Genomic DNA, 19,562 nt, shown 5'->3' with positions numbered 1-19,562 from the left:
GTGTAAAAATAATTCATTTTAAAGTTGACATTAAACAGAGGTTCGTAGACAATCATATTTTCTTCCCTATTGTGACGTATGTCCAAGTGAAACCGCTTCATGAACAAGGAAAAATGTAGGCTGGGACTTTTCCAGTCAGGAACTGATTGGATCGTTGACGTTTACTATTGCTGATGTGATGTGAGTGACAGGTTGTCACATCAAGAGGAAGGGAAAGTTATTTTGATTAAAGATGAATTTAAAAAAAAATCAATACTGCAATGTGCTATAAAAAAAAAAAGAAGAATGGTCAGTTTTTGCTTCATGGTGAATAAGTCGTGCTGACAGTCTCTCTGTGTTTTTTAGGACAGCGTGGATCACGTCTCAACATCAAGGTGTGAAGACAGGAGCTCGAGAGGTTTGAAGGACGTTGAGTGTATTCCAGCATCATGTCCATCTCCAGCACACCCACCAGTAATGACGCCTGTCTGAGCATCGTCCACAGTCTCATGTGCCATCGACAGGGAGGAGAGAGCGAGACTTTCGCCAAACGAGCGATTGAAAGTTTGGTGAAGAAGCTGAAAGAGAAGAAAGATGAGTTGGACTCACTGATCACTGCCATCACTACGAACGGAGCTCATCCCAGTAAATGTGTGACGATACAGCGCACGCTAGACGGGAGACTGCAGGTCTGTTTCTCCAGAACAACACACCATTTTACGGTCTTAAAGGAGAACTCCGGTCAATTTTAACATTGAGCTCATTTTTTTGTACATTTGGAGTGCTGTCAGTACAGAGAACAACGACAAAAATCGGTGTTGCCTACACCGAGTTATTCTATTTTTAAAATTTGCACCCTATTGACTTCAATGGGGCAAGTAGTAAGCCTGCTTTTTAGCCTCTTAACATCCTTTAAGTGTCATTACAAGTGCACAGAAAATGTGAGTGATTCCTTCCGAGTGAACACGAGTGGATCTGACTGCAGTAGATGTTAGAGATATTAATAAAAATGAAGTTAATTCAGCCAGCGCACATACCTTTGTTTACATCCTGTTTTCGGTGGAAGGCCATAGTAATCGATTGTCGAGTTCACGCGCATAGGTTTAGTACCTATGATCACGCGCGTGAACTCGACAATCGACTACTGTGGACTTAAAGGATGTTAAGAGGCTAAAAAGCAGGCTTACTACTTGCCCCATTGAAGTCAATAGGGTGCAAATTTTAAAAATAGAATAACTCGGTGTAGGCAACACCGATTTTTGTCGTTGTTCTCTGTACTGACAGCACTCCAAATGTACAAAAAAATGAGCTCAATGTTAAAATTGACCGGAGTTCTCCTTTAAGTTTATCTTGGATGTTAGAAAAGGAAGTTACTTGTATGAGACTCTGTGCTTTATCTTATCTTCAGGTGGCCGGTCGTAAAGGGTTTCCTCATGTCATATACACACGGCTGTGGCGATGGCCCGATCTGCACAAGAACGAGCTGAAGCACGTGAAGTACTGCCAGTTTGCCTTTGACCTGAAATGCGACAATGTGTGTGTGAACCCATATCACTATGAGAGGGTCGTGTCTCCAAGCATCGGTGAATTATTTTCTGTTGTCTTGCTGTGATTTGAAACTTTGTCATGGTAAAAATGTTTCCAGTGCCCATGTTCATGTCATATTCTTATTATTTCTAATAATGTATGGTCTCTTTCTGTCTTGTCATTTTCAGATCTGTCTGTCCTGACTCTGGGCGGCCCAGGTAAGGGTGCACTTTTATAGACTACTATATGTGTGTGTATATATATATATATATATATATATATATATATATATATATTTTTTTTTTTTTTTTTTTATGAGTTGTAAAATAATATTAAACTGTGTAATTAAACACTACCATTCAAAAGTTTTTTTTTTCTGAAAGAAAGACATTTGTAATGTTACAAAAAAAAATAGTCTCAATTCTGTTCTTTTGAACTTTCTATTCATCAAAGAATCCCGAAAAAACGGTTTCCACAAAAATATTAGGCAGCAAAAACTGTTTTCAGAATTTATAATAATATATTAAAATAAAAAAGTTATGTAAAATTGCACTATTTCACAATATTACAGTTTTTTCATGTATTTTCAATCAAATAAATTTGCCTTTTAAAAAAATTAAACCGACCTCAGTCTCTCTCATATCACTCCACACTCTATTTCTTCTGCCGTAGTTAAATAATTTAAACTCAAATCAATATTTCATGTCCATTTATGTACTTTATTTTCTAAGTAGCTGTGAATTAAGCCGGATAATTAATATTTTGTTTCTTAATGGTATTTATTTTGGAATAATGATCTGATGCAGATTAGTGAATAAGTCATTTTTCACATTGATGTGTAGGTCCGAGTGGAGAGCTCGTGGTGAAGAATGAGTTTGAGGGTCAGCCGTCACATTCGTCTGCTGATGGAGGTCATAGTATTCAAACCATCCAACACACTGCCACTTCCTCTGCTCCACCCGACGCTTTCAACAGCCCCGCCCTCCTGCCCCCAGCTGACTCCACAAGCTCCGCCTCCACCTCTGCATTCACCAGTATGGCTGCCGGTCCAACCAGTAAGGCGTCATTTCATCCTTTTGTGCAACCAGCGGCCACTTTGTTTATTGGTTTTTATGAACAAAGAAAAGTCATAACAGTAACAAAGCACAGATAAATGCCATGTGTAATGATATTGTTTTATGACCGTATGATATCTGTGTGTTTTCCTCCATTAGATGCCCCCAGCTCATGGCCCAGAGGAAGTAGTTTCCCCCCCAGCATCCCCCATCAGAACGGGCACCTGCAGCACCACCCTCCCCTGCCTCACACGGGCCAGTACTGTGAGTGACTGACTACATCACTGTCTGCTTTGCTCTCATTAAGGGGGTTTTCACACCGGGCACGTTTGCTGCGCCCCGCAGCGTTCGTCTGGTGTACACTCGATTCTATCGAACCCCGGTGCATTTGCGTTCATCTTACGTCAGCACAAATCAAGCATAGCGTCAGTTCTGGCAGGTCAGCTGACTCTCAGCTCATCCATGTGTTCCTATAGGAATACGACGCCTATCATTGCATCCCCATATATATATATATATATATATAAGGTCCATTCAGTGTTATCAGCAGCTTATTGCATTGCTCTGGAGCGAATTACCCTCCTCCATCCTCAGCTCCTCGCATCCAGTCAGGATTTGGCCTTCTGGTATTCTCCTTCAAATAAGATTTTTTTTTCTTGAATTGTGTTGTATATTAAATTATTAAACATTAATGATATCTGCAATACATTTATGGCTGAGTCACCTTCAGGCGCCATCTTCTGGTTAGACACAGGAATTTATTCGGCATGACTCTCACACTGCATATTGGGCATATACACTTTTAATTGCGGTGCATTATGGGATTGAATGAGTGCACTCTACTATGTATTCGGACACCACTATAAATGGCTGTCAGATGACCTCCTTCAGGCAGTTTCAGGTTCAGTACCCCGCTGCGAAATGACAACTTTCACAAGACCATTTTTTCATGCAAACCGTGTCCAGTTTTCGAACTAAACTGGCAGTGTGAAGCACCCTAAATGTTTTTCTTTTTCTGTCTTTCTCAGGGTCAGTCCACAATGAGCTGGCGTTCCAGCCGCCCATATCCACACATCCAAGTAAGGAATAAAACAGGCTGATCTCCGATTCACAAACTATAGAAACTGGATTGTATGTGAGATAAGGATTATGGTTATTATCGTTAACTTAAACTGCTTAAACCTAAAGCATTGAAAACTTATTTTGTTATTTGAAATAAAGATGAAATAAAACAAAATAGAAATATTAGATGAAAAACGTATTGCAGTTAGTTGGCAAAGGAAACATTTCTAATTTAAGTTTAGCAGGAAAATCACTGGACATTAATTAAATACAACTGAACTATAGCTAAAACTAAAATAAAAATGAAGTAAACCAAAATATTCTAAAAGTAGTAATTTTCTCAAAAACTAAAACTAAAAAGAAATGACAACATTTTTTAATAAAAACAGAAAATATAAATATAAAATCTAATTCAAATAATTCCTTTGTACTTGTAGCATGTATGGTTAAAAAGTGTGTATCTGTAGATGAATTATGGGCTAATATTTCCCACAACCCCTTGCAGTACAGAGGTGGAGGACTTCATTTTACCAGTACTTCATCACCTTGTCATCGCTAGTGCCGCTCATCTCTAGTTGAGCTACAGCAAAACTGTAGTATGGCTACCGTAATGTCCTCTTACGTACAGCAGTGCATTTACTTTCCCATCGTCAGTGAAGTGATCGAAATATTATGCAGCCATGGTTTAACATTTCTAGTATTTTAAATATGCATAATTCAGAACTCATATTATACTGTGCTGTTTCTCTTTGTGTTTCTCTCAGCTCCGGATTACTGGTGCTCGATCGCGTACTTTGAGATGGACATTCAGGTGGGCGAGACGTTTAAGGTGCCCTCCAACTGTCCCGTCGTAACGGTGGACGGTTATGTGGACCCTTCGGGTGGAGATCGCTTCTGTCTCGGCCAGCTGAGTAACGTCCACCGCACCGAGGCTATCGAGAGAGCCAGGTATTGCCTTACATCACGAGTGCAGGGGTTAACTAATGAACAAAATACATTCGATTAAAGTAAAACATTTGATTTAAATAAATAAATAAATAAATAATACGTTAACACATTTCATTAAAAAAATGGATAAATTTTTTTTTTTGATTTAAATAAAAATGTAACAATTAATGGTTCAAAATAAATCAATTAAAATAAATAAAACTTGATTTGAATAAATAAAAATTAGAAAAGCAGTCTAAAAATGTAAAAATAAATAAATAAAAATAGGATTAAAATAAAATAAATAAATTGATTAAAATAAAATAAAAATATACATTTGATTCAAATAATTTGATAAAAATAAATAACTGAATAAAAGTGTAGTTATTTTTTGTTCAATTATTCATATTATTGTATTATTTTGTTTCTGTTTAAGTGAAAATAATAATAAAAAAAAATATGGAATTTAATAAAAAATTATTATATTAGTACAATTATACAATAAAAATCTAATTTAAAATAATAAATAAATAATTGTGTCCATAAGTGCATCCAGAATTTTCTGTTTCGACCCAGAATTTTAATTTCGGTATATCCCTACTTTAAACATAAAATATGGTTGTGATACTGATATTTTACTTATAATTGGAACAGAAAAATTACTTGATGCTGGAATTTTTGTTCCTTCAGTTTACCTAGTCCTGCAGCTCTGGCTTATTTGTTTCATCGTTACCCATGATTCTCCCTTCTTAAAGGCACACTATGCAAGATTTGTACCTTAATATAAAAGCTTCGAAATCATTTCGATGGTAAACGAACTCGTAGCAGGGCGAATCATCCCGATAGCAAAGTAGGGGGGGGACGCCAGCAATGCAAGTTTGAGAGGTGACGCCCTGACAAATCTCGCGAGAATCACGACTTGCTTTACGGCACGACGTCACATACATCAACAACATATGAAGCAGCCTCTATGGAAGACACTAGCACGCATTTCAGACGTGAATCATGGCAGAGTCGACAAAGAAAGCGCGGTCGGAAGAGTGCAGAGACGGCTCTGCGTGAGTGGTATTTACCACAGTAACGTTAAATACAAGTACTCCACAGCGACTCTAGGGGTCGCCGTTTGAGGAAAACGGAAACTGCATAGTGTGCCTTTAACTGCAGACAAGTCAAGCTCTCTCTGTTGTTGTCTCCTCCAGGCTTCATATCGGTAAAGGTGTTCAGCTGGAGTGTAAAGGAGAGGGTGACGTGTGGGTGCGCTGCCTCAGTGATCACGCTGTGTTTGTTCAGAGTTATTATCTGGACCGCGAGGCTGGACGAGCTCCGGGTGACGCCGTCCACAAAATCTACCCCAGTGCCTACATCAAGGTAACACAACCACCTGTTATTTAGCCTTCACGAATAAACTAAATTAACTTCTTGACACACAGCACCATGCTAAAATGCTGGCATTGTTTTAAAGTAGCATAATGGTGTATGAGTACGGCTGTGTGAGGAAGCTACTCTTGATTTAAAGTAGACAAACTCCAGTCAAGCTTCACTTATTTTTAGAGGTAGCCATGCTAATAGTTAGCAAAGTCTTTAGATACACAAAGACGTGCACTCATATTACTTATAAGAAACCACATTTTTATGTGACAGACAGTTCATCATGTCAGATGTCGTTGCTGATTTGAAATACGTTATTTAAAGGGATGGTTCGGAGTAATTTCAACCTAGGGTCCTTTGCACCATGACCTCGAGCCAAACACCCCCCCCAAAACATTTTTTTTTTCCTTGGTTGAACATTATTAAAATTAGAGCTTATTTAGAGATATCAGCCGAATGGCTTATTGCAGGCGCTAATGGATCCAAGGTTGTATTTCATAAATGACCCCACTAATAATGCCCAGAATGGTACCAAACTTCTACAGTAGTACAAATAGGTTCTGTACTCATAAAACGAGGCATTGGAAAGTTTGTAAGTGCATCAGGAGTTTATTTAAATAACACTTGCCTGATGGCTATTGCTACCGCTAACCCGGACGTCGACGTCACTTACGTGATTTGGGAAAAGCCCGTAAAAGTCCTGGCAGAAAGTGTTGCATAAGGATGTAGTGTAACAATGCCCATTTCCAGGAATGCACTAATATTGTGTTGGTAGTACCAGTTTGCAACAATTATTTGTTAACACTAAGTTGTCAACATAAAAAAAAAATAAAAAAACTTGACATCCGGGTTAGCGGTAGCATGAGCCGTCAGGCAACTGTTATTTAAATAAACTCCTGATGTACTTGCAAACTTTCCAATGCCTCGTTTTATGAGTACAGAACCTATTTGTACTACTGTAGAAGTTTGGTACCATTCTGGGCATTATTAGTGGGGTCATTTACGAGATACAACCTTGGATCCATTAGCGCCTGCAATAAGCCATCCGGCTGATATCTCTAAATAAGCTCTAACTTTAATAATGTTCGACCAAGGGGAAAAAAGGCTTCTGGGGGTGGTGTTTGGCTCGAGGTCATGGTGCAAAGGACCCTAAGTTGAAATTACTCCGAACCATCCCTTTAATTGTGAGTTCGGCAAGCGGTTTTTGAGATTTCAAGATTTGGAAGTGACTTGTGCTGCGTCTGCAATCGCATACTCTCTTAAGTAGATACTTACTGAAGTAATGACTTCATGACTGCTAAAAAGTATGCTCTATATATAGTGTGAATGTAATCTGGACATACTACCTATTCTCCATGTTGTCATTATCATGTGACCTACCAGCGTCAGTTACGTCACTTCACTGCATTCACAAATCCTCTCCCGTGGCCTCATGGGATAGTAAAGTGTCCGTCATTTACACTGTAACGGTCACCAGCTGGAGTGCCCTTGAGAGCCACCAGAGGGCACTCCACATCAGACTATTGTCATTCCCTAATGAAACTACATTTCCCATAACTCTCTGCCTGGCCTCATCATCCCTGATTGCATCCACCTGTGTCTCATTACCTTGTTTAACTCACCCTATTTAAGGCTATATATATATATATATACTGTATAATAAATGTATATAAAATATTTAATCACAATATTTGTTTATAATATTTATTTGATATTAAATAACTAATAATTTTAAATCATATTAATATACTGATTATAAATTAATAATTAATAATATTAAATCATTATGTTTTGCTATAAGAATATTAATAATACACATGAAATCGTTGTTTTCTGTTAGTAATATTAAACAACAAATAATATTAGATCATATTTATGTTTACAATTAGAAAATTAGTAGTATTAAATAATGTCAAATCATATTTGTTTACTACAAGAATATTTATATTACATAATAATATTAAATCAAATTATTTGTGTGCTGTTAGTAATATTAAATGTTATTGTTATCTTAACAATCACAATATTAGTAATATTAAATAATAATATTAACTCATATTATTATTATATCATTATTTGTTTACTATCAGAATTGTAATAATATGACATAATTTCAATTATATTATTTGTGTACTGTTAGTAATATTAAAAAACAAGTTATATTAAATCTTATTTATGTTTACTATTAGAATATTATTTATAATATGAAATAATAATATTACAGCATTATTTGTTTACTATCAGAATATTAATAATATTAAATAATAATATTAACTCATATTATTGTTTTATTGTCAGAATAGTTATAATAATGAATAATTATTAAATATTCAACTATTACGTTTGTAGTTATCAATGTTTATCTGACCCAAGTAAAACAAGGACACTAAGTGCAACTAATAAAATTAGAAAAAAGTCAAAACCTAGTCAACAGCAGCATTTAACGGAATATTTCACTATGAATTTGTGTAAATTAATTTATGCCGCACGTTTAAAAAGTCATCTTTTTTCGTAGTGTTTGTCGTTTCAGTGCAGTGTAACTAACAAGTGTGCATCCTATGTGATGTGATGTCCTTTACATGGCTGTAACTAACACAAGATGCACGTCAGCAGGAATAGCGGATGCATAAGATGTCCAGCCAGTGCTGAAAGCCTCCGGTTTAATGTGTGTGTTGTGTGTGCAGGTGTTTGACCTGCGTCAGTGTCATCGGCAGATGCAGCAGCAGGCGGCGACGGCTCAGGCTGCAGCGTCTGCGCAGGCGGCAGCGGTGGCGGGGAACATCCCGGGACCCGGCTCTGTGGGGGGCATCGCCCCTGCTATCAGTGAGGCCTTCATCTGTTTTCTGACATTATTACGCCTGGTTCAGAATACACCATTTCTTTTTGTCTGTTACGATAGTCACTGTGTCAGATTACGCGATTTTGACTCCTAAAATCTTGTCGTGTCCTGGACAAGAAACATGTCAGACTACACGCTGCTTTCTGACCAGTCATCGAGTGCCATCTCACACACACACATTCACTCGCACACGTATACACACGCACTCACTCACTCTCACACTCACACACACACGTTCTTGTACATCTATCTTTATGAGGACATTCATTGACACAATGCAGGCTCTAGCCGCTTACCCTAACTTTACCCATCACAACTAAGTGCCTAACCCAAACCCTGACCCTAACCCTACCCTTAACCTAATTATAACCTTATCCCTAAAACCAAGTCTTGACCCTCAAACAGGCCTTTAAAGGGCTCTTAGAAAGTGAGGACCGGCCAAAATGTCCTCACTTTACTCTCTTTGTCCTCACTCTAATGGTCTAAAACTCAAACTGGTCCTCACAAAGATAGTTGTACAAGTACACACACACACACACACTCACTGTCACTCACTCACGCACACACACACTCACTCTCGCTCACTCGCGCACACACACACACACACACACACAAAATTAAACATGCTAGTCTTTTTATTGCGATGTCGTGAAGCATCGTAGACGCGATGAAACGATCGAATCTTGCGTCCCGACGCCCGTTGTCGTTTACGAATCCCCACGACACCTTACGTCAAACGGATCGTGCCAAAATCGGGCTAAAATCGTGTAATCTGAACCAGGCATTAATGAGGCCCAATCAGAGCTGCGTGTGGCAAACCGGGCTATTAACTGAAAGATTGTAGTTGTGGAATAATCCATAAAATCTTATTATTAGAGAACTTATTCAGTGTCAATTCTTTTTTTATTTTTATTAAAAAATACTGCCATCAAATACTTTTCATAACATTCAGTTCTGTTAACACTCGTAACCAAATTAAATGATTTTCATGATGTTCAATTCTGGTAATTATTATTTTTATTTTTTTTGAAAAATACTGAAACCAAATGATATTCATTACGCTCTATGGAAGCTTGTTTCCGCAACTGAATAATAAAAAAATATTTTTATCACTTTTTATCTCACAATTCTGACTTTTTTTCTCTGAAAGTTGCTATGACTTTATTACTCGCTGCAGTTGCAAGTTTATATCTCGCAATTCTGAGTGATATCGCAATAGTGAAATAAAAAGTCGCAATTATCTTTTAAGTTGTTTCTAAAACAAATACAAGAACCAAATGATTTTCATGATGTTTGGTACCGGTAATATAATTTTTCAAATAAATACTGGACACAAATAGTTTTCATGACGTTTGGTTATGTCAACAGTTCTTTAAAAAAATAATAATACTGGCACCAAATACTTTTCATAACATTTTCACAGTTTTCTTTTCTTTTCTTTTTTTTTATTCTGGAACCAAATGAAATGATTTTCATGACTCAATTGTTTATTTTATTTTTTTTGAGAAAAATACTGGAACCAAAATGATTTTCATGACTTTCGGTTCAGTTAACATTTATTGATGATGACGTTCAGTTCCGTTAACGGTTCTTTTTTTCTTCTTTTTTTTAATACTGGAACCAAATTAATTTCATGATGTTTTGTTCTTTTTTTAAACAAAACTACCGGAACCAAATGATTTTCATGATATTAATTTCCATTAACATTTGTGATTTGAGAAGTGATTTTCATCCGGTCCACCTCTCCTCAGGTCTGTCTGCTGCGGCAGGCATCGGTGTGGACGACCTGCGGCGTCTCTGCATTCTGCGCATGAGTTTCGTGAAGGGCTGGGGTCCTGATTACCCTCGCCAGAGCATCAAGGAGACCCCGTGCTGGATCGAGATTCACTTACACCGGGCCCTTCAGCTGTTGGACGAGGTTCTGCACACCATGCCTATAGCCGACCCGCAGCCTCTGGACTGATGACCGGACATTCAGAACAGTGGTCCGTTTAGACCAGCAATGCTACGAAACAGCACTAGATCAAACAGAACTGTTCATCAGAACGCAGCGAAACGACCCTTTTTTTTAAACCTTCACTTTTGATGTTCACACAAGAAATGGACTCGCTTGGAGACGTTTAGAAATTACATGCATTTAATCCGGTGTCGTCGTGAGTTTAAATCAGTCGGATCTATACAGTGGCCACATACACACTGTAGCCAAATACAGATTAATCATGTTCTGTGCAACACAAGATGAACCATGTGCAAAAAAATAATAATTTTTTATTTATACAACATAGTTTATGAAAAATTTACTAAGAAATTCATTCATGTTGTCATTCGTCATAGTTCGTAAAACCATTTTCCTTTATTGCATTGAATTGAAAGGTTTTTCAAACACAAAAATTCTGAATATAAATTGTTGCATTCATAAATGATGGTTCATGAAAGTTTGTAAATTATGGTTTTTACCAACTATTTACTGAGAAATTACGTAACTAAACAGCCGATGGTTCATAAAACTATTCCTCTGTAAACAGTTTGTGTAAGAATGGTTTTATGACACAAAATTTGTTCTGCTCGTTTTGCATGAATGAGACCGTTCTCATATTTACAGAAGTTATACAGAAATTCGGGATTACTTAAATTGTTGCATTCAATTGAACTAAAAATGGTTTTATAATGCAATTCATGAAATACATACATGAATATTATAGCTATTGCACAAAATTTTGTTCAGCTTGTGTTTGGCATTTCCATATCTTTGCGGTGAGTATGTGGCCAGAATATTGTCCTTTGTGTGTGTGTGTGTGTGTGTGTGTGTGTGTGTGTGTGTTGTGTATCTGTGTTTTAAATTGCTATGCAGTATTTTTTATAACACTAACGTTCACTCATTTATATCAAGCACTCGGTTACTTTATATCACTTGTAAAGGTTGTTTTCCCTGAGCTTTTCTCTGTCTCAGTATGGCTGATTCTTTCAGAGAGCAGACAAAAACAGACTCATCTCGCTTCTAGACGTCTGTTTTACACTATCAGACAATATGAAGAAGTCCTGCACCAGTGTGTTCATGAAAAGTATTTTCTGGGTGCATAGAAATCCAAACACCAAACAATTTCACGGTTCAAGATCGATTGAAAAGTTTGTATTTTACTGAAGATTAGCATATGAAGTGACAACAGACTGAAGTGAAGTGTTTAGGACTGTCTCAGTGAACTTTGGGATTCTGTTGTCACTTTAAATGGGAATTTGCAGTAAACTAGATTTCAAACTTTGAATTTGTTTGGTGTAAAGATTTCTTTTCTGCGCATTTTTCACATTATTAGAAGACATGAAATATGATTTCTTTTAGAAATGCATTTTTTCTTTGATATAAAACTCCATTTAGCTCAGGTGGTTTAGATATCCTGAATACTGAAAAACAGATTTTTTTTTTGTACTAACCAGTTTTGTCTTGTCTTTTTATTGTATGCACATATGTTCATCTTTTTTCTTAGTGATGCATGATCATGTTGGCCTGTAATAATCAAACAATTGGCAACAGTATTGAATCTGAAGGTGTGTTCAGAATGGCATACTAATATTTTGGAGCATGCAGTAAGTATATTGTTCGCAGTGCATTTATGAACAATGCATAATGCTCTATTTGACTTTCTATTTTCAGTACGACTAAAGTAATATTGAAGTACCGAAGTAATATGAGCCATGATTTTCTCATTCTTGACTATTTCAGACTGCCAAAAATGAAATATATTATTACATAAAATAAGATGACAAATGCAACAATTGCATTAGTTTTCAAAATGATAATTGGATACCATTCGCTAAATTAATGTTCGCTAATGTAACTTGACTCAATTTGACAATTATATAACAAACTAATAACCCTCTGGTGCTCCTCGCATGCCAGTCAAAATTGACTGAATTTCCTGATGAAATGAATGTATTACATTATAGTTTGATGTTTTTTTATATATATATATATTTTGTATTTTTAGGGGATTTTATGGTATTTAATTGATTCACTTTTTGAGCATAGACCTGAAAATGACATTTCCAGCTTAAACTGTCATAAATCTTGAATGCTGCGGAGCACAGACTTCAGTTTGGTCTCTTTTTAAAGAAGACACTTGGCAGATTATTGCTGAAGTGAAGTTTAAAAAAAGTGAACGTAAAAAAGTTATAGGTTATATAACAATGCACAAAAATACTATTTTCAAATTTTATAGGAAATGTATTTTACAAAACATGTTTACTCTAAAACTGCGAGAAAATCAAAGCCATAGATCTAAACAAGTGGTGTTTCAAATTTGAGTTTGATACCTCAAACAATTAGCTTTCAGTAAGATTTTGTTTGTGCGCACCAAACGTTTCCGCTACCGTTAGATGAAATTCGTTTCCAATGCCGCCATTTTTGACTGCAGACAAAACAAGTGTAACTATTTTATTCAGGATCGAATCAGCTTTTCTGTGTTCGCATAGCAAGTGCCAAAATCTTTACCAAGTTTCATACCATTCCGACAAAGTAAAAATAATAATAATAATAATAATAATTATATATATATAATTTTTTTTTTTTTTAAACAACTGAAGAGCACCAGAGGGTTAAATGATTAGCATTGTATATTACAAACCGTCTCACATATTTCAAAAAACAAGCAAGTATGCAGTGTGTAGTTTGCGTGCTAGTGTCCCATTCTGAGCCTGCGTGTCAAGTTCAACCAGAGGGACAGTTGAAGTGTGTGTGTGTGTGTGTGTGTGTGTGTGAATGAGTGACTTGTTGAGCCTGGTTGACTTGTTCAGGTTGAAGGAGAAGATTTTCCAGTGTGTTTCTTCACTTATTAGTGTTTTTCAGTTAATGTTCTTATGATATGTACATCAACATAATGACTTTATCTGATCAACAGAAGATTGATATCATCACCATATGACTGAAACACTGTAGAATACCATAATTTTGATTACTTTCAATCATTAGTGTAATTTAACAATGAAAACGTTCTCTCTGAAACTATTAAATGTGACGATCTGCTTTGTATTTTTTTTTACGTTTGGTTACTATATAAAATTGCATCTTTTTTTCCACTGTAGTCAAATTGATTAATAACTTGATCATAAATACTAATGTTGAGCCCATAAAAATACGGATGAACCTGGCTGAAGATAAACCCAAATCACACAGAGCACTTCGGTAAGTGAGTTTAAAATGAAACAATTTATTAAGGAACTTTAATATCAGAAAAATAAAAATCTTAATTCTTTTTTACAGCAAATATATAATATCAGTGCTTTGGCCACAGGACAGTAAGGCCATATCATAAAATATATTTTTTAATTTGAATACAACTTATATGCCATCATGTCCCTGCATATGTGTATATACATAATAAAAGAACAATAAAATTATCAAATACAGAAACATTGTTGCAGTGTGATGGTAAAAATCCCTTAGATAAACAAAATTCCTAGTTATGTTTAACATAGGACTTTTACTTTGTTCATAATGTGGTAGTATGCAGACCTAATGCAGCGTTTATATATATATATATTATATATATATTGGATCCTTGGCTTTTTTGTTGCGATTTAGGAATCGTTAGATAATAAATCATGCAGGTGTGCTCTTTCCTGCTCTATAGTACCTAACGTCAACACTACAAGCTAATACTTATGGCAACCAGCAGCCGACTGCTTGCCAAATAGTCTTATATTTAATCTTAATATATATATGTATTTGAATATGAAATATAGACTACAGAAATACTACAAAATTGTATATATATATATATATAAAAAAAAACTTGTCAAAGTGAATCTTGAGAGGTTATGGATGCCTTGGTTTCTCTGAGTTTAGTGGTGATTGTGAAATAATGACGTCATTAGCCGTGTCAGCCTGCACTTTTGAGAAGGGATTGTTTATAGCACGTTCTCGTCCACAGAATCGCTTCTCTCAGGTCCTAAACGCCCCGTTCCTCTCGGTACGACTCCCCGTGCTGGCCCGGCACGACCCGTTCAGTTAAGGCAATGAGAGGAGTCGTTACGGACACACGCCGTAATGTAAAGGGCCTCATTCGTGAAACAATCGACCACATTTATACGTGTTTTGCGAATCGAAGTGGAATACGAATAAAGCCGTGTCCGTCGTATGCGTTCAAGAGAACTAAATCTTGTGAAACTGGCGCAGAGTATCAATACACTGATAAAGAGTTGCTGCAACCAGGGAAGCCTAGGACTCTTTTCTTCCCCCAACATAATGAATTGCTTTGTGCATCAGAGCATGCAGACGAAACACTGTAACAAACGCTTTCATGTTATCTTGTGCTCGGATGCTTGGGAATGTAATCATGTGAGCCAAATCATTTTGATGACGGACTTTGGCTCAGGTATTTCAGAATGATTAAAACAATATTTTAGATGGTGTGCAATGAGATTGATCCACCGGTTAGTTCAGTTATCCAATCACATTATCTGTTGAGTCACGCGTTTCGCAATCACGATTATATTTAGTTCATTTGTTTTCATCGTAGTTTATTATGCGCACGTTTTCGTACCAAATTTAAAAAAAAAGATACGTCTTTTGAGTGCACAAGTTTTTATGCACATTTTATATGCATCTTTTTACGCGATATCCCAAAATTCACATTAAAAATACGTGGATGGAAACACAGCTACTGAATGAATTGAATGCGAAATTGGGGTTTTATTCATGTTACCCAAGCGGAAACCATGTTTAAATTGATCTAAAATGTGACGTTCAATTCAATGCAACAATTTTTGCAAGATTTTCGTTTAATGACGATGTGCAAGCGCTCTTTAAATGTTCATGGAGTGCAGGCTTCAGGGTCGTGGAGGTCAGGACGGCTCTTGTATGATCGCACGCTTCTTGACTCTAGTGTTGCAAAACAGAAACTCAAGGCCACGGATGCTTTTCCAGCAACAGCGCCAACGCGCACCGCTACCGTCATGGAATCAGGCACATGAAAATGTAAAAACAGAGTCGATACCTTAAAAACAAAGTAACAAACCAACAACAAAAAACAAAACACGATTTAGCGCTGCTAAACCCCAGCACTGCTTGCCGTAAGAACGACGTAGCAGCTAAATGTAAATGGGGAAATCTTTGAGATGAATTGATTGAAAACCTGCATTTCCCAGTTATTTAAACATAATAAAGAAGGAAGAAGTATTTATCAATGTAAAAAATAAACCAGTTTACTCTGTGATCCCAAATCTTACTCTTGCTCTCTACACGCTTTGCAGGATGGAGTTGGAGCACTCCAAACAGACGAGGTTTTGCCCTCCCAGGACGAGCGCCGCCGCATTGTCTCCGCAACGTACGCACGCGGGAACCTGGCTGTGTTTGGGGAAGGCGCGCGTGTCCGGCGGAGAGCTGGAGCCCGTGCTGTCGCCGCCGGACGGGGAAAACGCCGTACCAAAGGCCGGGAGACTCTGGGAATTCTCCTGCACCAGCCGAACCAGCGGATGATGATGATGATGATGATCCAGCGCCTCCGGAAGAGGCGGAGACAGACGAGCGAGAAGGGATGGCGAGAGCCTCGGCGTGTTCGGCAAGCTCGCGCCTCCCCGATCGAAGGTGCTCCACAGTGGATTGGTGGACGGGGCCGTCATCGTCAGCCCGTCGTATCCAGACGAATCTTCAGATCCCAAGGGAAGCTGGGAATCGCCGAACCAGAACGTACCGCCGGTGCTGCCGGGACTGAGATCCGCCACTCCGCTGCCTTTCCCGCTGTAGTACGACTCGCTTGAGTTGCTTCCCAGCGAACTGGAGCTGTCGTTTCGGTATCCCGCGGCGTTGCTGTGGAAGCTGCCGTTGTTGAAGTTTGAGACGCCGCCGGAGAAGAGCCAGGCTCTGTTGCTTCCCGACTCGAAGCCTACGTCGGTGCCGTTGTAGTGGAAGTCGTCGTCGTCTGCGCTGGTGTCCACGTTTCCCGCGGTACGCAGAGCAATATGGGCTTCGATTTCCTCGCGCGCTCGATCCACGTTCTCAGGCATGCCGGTCACCTCAAACACCGGCTCTTTGTCACGGCTCGGTGTGACGATGTAGGTGTGGGTTTGCTGCTGGATCCGCTTGATGGTCGCTCCTTTCGGTCCCACCACGAGCCCAACCATTCGATACGGCACCCGTACCTGGATGGTTGTCTGTCCCGGGTGGCAAGGGACGCTGTTGTGTCCAACGTTTGGCGCCAGTTTGTTCCGAGACGCCCGGATGAGGGAAAAATGCTCGGCCGCTGACATAATCTCGCGCTTCGCCGTCATGACGTCCTCCTTTCGTCCGGTCACTACGAACACTGGTTCTTCTCCTCTGACGGGTGTTTTGATGTAAGTGTTGGTCTTTGCTCTCAGAGCTTTGATCTTGCAACCTGAAGAGAGCAGAAATACAGACAAGTCAGCACATTGCTAGCTTAAGTAGACATCAATCAATCAATCAATCACACTGATAGACAAGTGATCTCCTCTCAGGCATAATTAGAGCAGTCCTTGATGTTGATTGGTCAATACTAATATAGATGGTGTTGCGTAACACTTTATTTTAGTGTCCTCGTTACATGTACTTACAATAGTATTAACAGTTAATTATGCATAATTACAAACCCTCAACTAAACCCCAATCCTAACTCTGCATGCACTTAATTAATATTACTCAGTATTTAAATATGTAATTACAATCTAACAATGTCACCGTCAAATAAAGTGTAACCTGGTGTTGTCAGTGTGCTAGTTCACTTGTATTACACAACTTGTTTTCATACAGTGCAGTGACTAAACATCACGTCATCACAGATAAGTGGGCCAGCTGTAATCCATAGTAACAGACAGTTCAATGAGGTCAGTTCGAGCATATATTATTAAAACCATTTTCAGCAAGATTTCATTAGAAATGCACTGATATTGAAAATTTGGCCCATACAATTCACAATTTGTTATGACTAATAATAAACTAAACTTTTTTTAGTACAGTTTCTATCATTTTACATAGTTCATATATATATATAATAGTGGTGGTCAAAAGTTTGGAATAATTCAGATTTTTTTTATGTTTTTGTCTCTTCTGCTCATTTGAATTTAATTTATTTGATGAAAAATAAAGTAAAAACAGTAGTTTTTTAAATAATTATTACATTTTAAAATAAGTTTTATACTTTAATTTATTTCTGTACATATGTGTTTATAGTACGCTTATGGGCTGTCGGTTTAACGTGTTAGTTTAATTAATTAGGTATGGGGAAATATAACGTGTTAAAATTATTAACACGTTTAATGGACCCAACCCCACCCCAGACCTACGTAGTTCATCTTACACTTCATACAGTTGATGCTGGTGATGAACATGAAGCAGGGCAACAACTCGTGCGTGATGAAGCCTATTGACTGCAGTTAGAAAGATATCAGGGCAAAAATGCCCCTTTATGAGTTTTTGTCTCATATTTATATCATGATACAGTTATGCAATATCACAGGAGTGAACCAATGATTCAGTGGTCCATTCATAAAGAGAGAGCCATTTTGTAATGTCTATTTGAGATTTTCCCATTTAACCCAATAATGACTTTAAATTATATTTTGGGGGTAATTACTCAGCCAAATTTGATGTGTGTTTAATTAGCGATTAATTAGATTAATGAATCGTCACACTGTGCAATTAATTAGATTAAAAAGTGTAGTCGCTTCACAGCCCTAATATATATATTTTTCTCTCCAAGGTGAGGTCTATGAAAATATCAGCAGGGCGAGTTCAAACCTGAATCACTAATCCAACAGGCCCAGCACAGAAAGAAACCATTAATGTTAAGCCCTGCTCTGGCTGAAATGTGAGACAAAATGAGTCACAATTTTAGAATATTAAACATGACACAAGCAAACAAACCCACCCTGTCGGCCAACTATTTCCGCCACATGCTCAGATGTGGGCACCATCACACACTCTGTTGTGTTCACACTCTTCCTCCTGGTGTTTAGTGCACACCTCTCGCCCTCCTGCATCATCATCATGGCCATCATCATCCTCCCCTGAACCTGGTGGAAGCCTTGGGACTCGCCCAGCCCATCCTGAAAGAGCCCACCCGTCCCCGGTGCCTCCATGCCTGTGAGGGCCAGGGCCCTCAGCTGGTCCAGATCAGCATCATGTCTGATAATATTGTTGCTGGTGCTGTTTTCCTCCTCTGATCTAGTTTGGGACAGGGGCTGGAGGTCCAACACCGCACCCAGGACACCCAGATGAGGAGCATCACGTGGATCTGATGGACTCTCGTCATCCCGGAGGCTCAACCCGCTCAGGTTCGGTACCAGTACCGGGAGGTCCGGTTCAGTATCGTCTGACTCCAAGAGTTGAGCTGCGTTACTGGGCATGCTCGACCAACAACGTGTCCTGCTTTCACTGCGGGACACACATAAACAAACTTAGTGTCACGGCAAAGCTCTTCTGTTACTGTATTCAAGTGTACAGAAATACAGAAAATGCAATTCATAAAGTGTGTTAAGTGTATTTAAACTTACGGTTGGTATTTACAGCAGCGGCAGATGTGGTTCCGTGACCCTGTTCTACTGGATCTCTTTGTTTACGGTTCTTCGGGGATTCTCGCGCATGTTTGTGAACAGCTGATCCTCGCGCACAGCGCCACACGCCGGCGCGGATCAAGGTTTTAACAGCCTTTTTTAACATAAAAAAAAAGTATCTTATGCTCATCAAGCCTGCATTTCATTGATAAAAAAAACAACAACAAAAAAAAAAACAGTAATATTGTGAAATATTATTGCCATTCAAAATATTAGAATGATTTTTGAAGGATCATGTGACACTG

The 19,562-nt window shown here is 38.2% G+C and overlaps 2 protein-coding genes across 3 annotated transcripts in view; one reads left to right on the top strand and one right to left on the bottom strand.

Annotated features, from left to right (window-relative positions):
* Positions 1-11,275, top strand: part of smad4b (SMAD family member 4b) — a 13,451-nt gene extending 2,176 nt beyond the window's left edge. Inside the window, exons 2-11 of the mRNA XM_084414415.1 lie at positions 346-668; positions 1,388-1,562; positions 1,695-1,724; positions 2,349-2,561; positions 2,721-2,825; positions 3,590-3,640; positions 4,388-4,571; positions 5,750-5,918; positions 8,603-8,741; positions 10,509-11,275. Of these exons, the coding sequence (XP_084270541.1) occupies positions 429-668; positions 1,388-1,562; positions 1,695-1,724; positions 2,349-2,561; positions 2,721-2,825; positions 3,590-3,640; positions 4,388-4,571; positions 5,750-5,918; positions 8,603-8,741; positions 10,509-10,720 (1,518 nt within the window). The 5' untranslated portion in view covers positions 346-428 and the 3' untranslated portion in view covers positions 10,721-11,275. The remainder of the gene's footprint in view (positions 1-345; positions 669-1,387; positions 1,563-1,694; positions 1,725-2,348; positions 2,562-2,720; positions 2,826-3,589; positions 3,641-4,387; positions 4,572-5,749; positions 5,919-8,602; positions 8,742-10,508) is intronic.
* A 2,663-nt stretch (positions 11,276-13,938) lies between these two features.
* Positions 13,939-19,390, bottom strand: mex3c (mex-3 RNA binding family member C). 2 transcript variants are annotated; one of them, XM_084414414.1, is made up of 4 exons: positions 19,258-19,390; positions 18,633-19,138; positions 15,979-17,123; positions 15,425-15,697 (listed from the first exon to the last, which is right to left on the bottom strand). In XM_084414414.1, the coding sequence occupies exons 2-3, from the start codon at positions 19,108-19,110 to the stop codon at positions 15,988-15,990; spliced, it is 1,614 nt and encodes a 537-aa protein (XP_084270540.1). In that variant the 5' UTR covers positions 19,111-19,138; positions 19,258-19,390; the 3' UTR covers positions 15,425-15,697; positions 15,979-15,987. The 2 variants fall into 2 exon arrangements, with proteins under 2 accessions (XP_084270539.1, XP_084270540.1); XM_084414413.1 differs by having other exon boundaries at positions 13,939-17,123.
* Positions 19,391-19,562: the final 172 nt, after the last annotated feature.

The sequence above is a fragment of the Rutilus rutilus genome, assembly GCF_951802725.1.
Source record: "Rutilus rutilus genome assembly, chromosome: 7".
Lineage (NCBI taxonomy): Eukaryota > Metazoa > Chordata > Actinopteri > Cypriniformes > Leuciscidae > Rutilus > Rutilus rutilus.
This window is presented reverse-complemented; position numbering and strand designations above follow the sequence as displayed.

Bases quoted from the DNA above. Each gene is read 5' to 3' on its own strand.
- mex3c (XM_084414413.1), bottom strand. From the start codon at position 19,110: ATGCCCAGTAACGCAGCTCAACTCTTGGAGTCAGACGATACTGAACCG. The intron at 17,124-18,632 runs GTGGGTTTGTTT...TGCTCTCTTCAG, and splicing joins GGAAATAGTTGGCCGACAGG to GTTGCAAGATCAAAGCTCTG.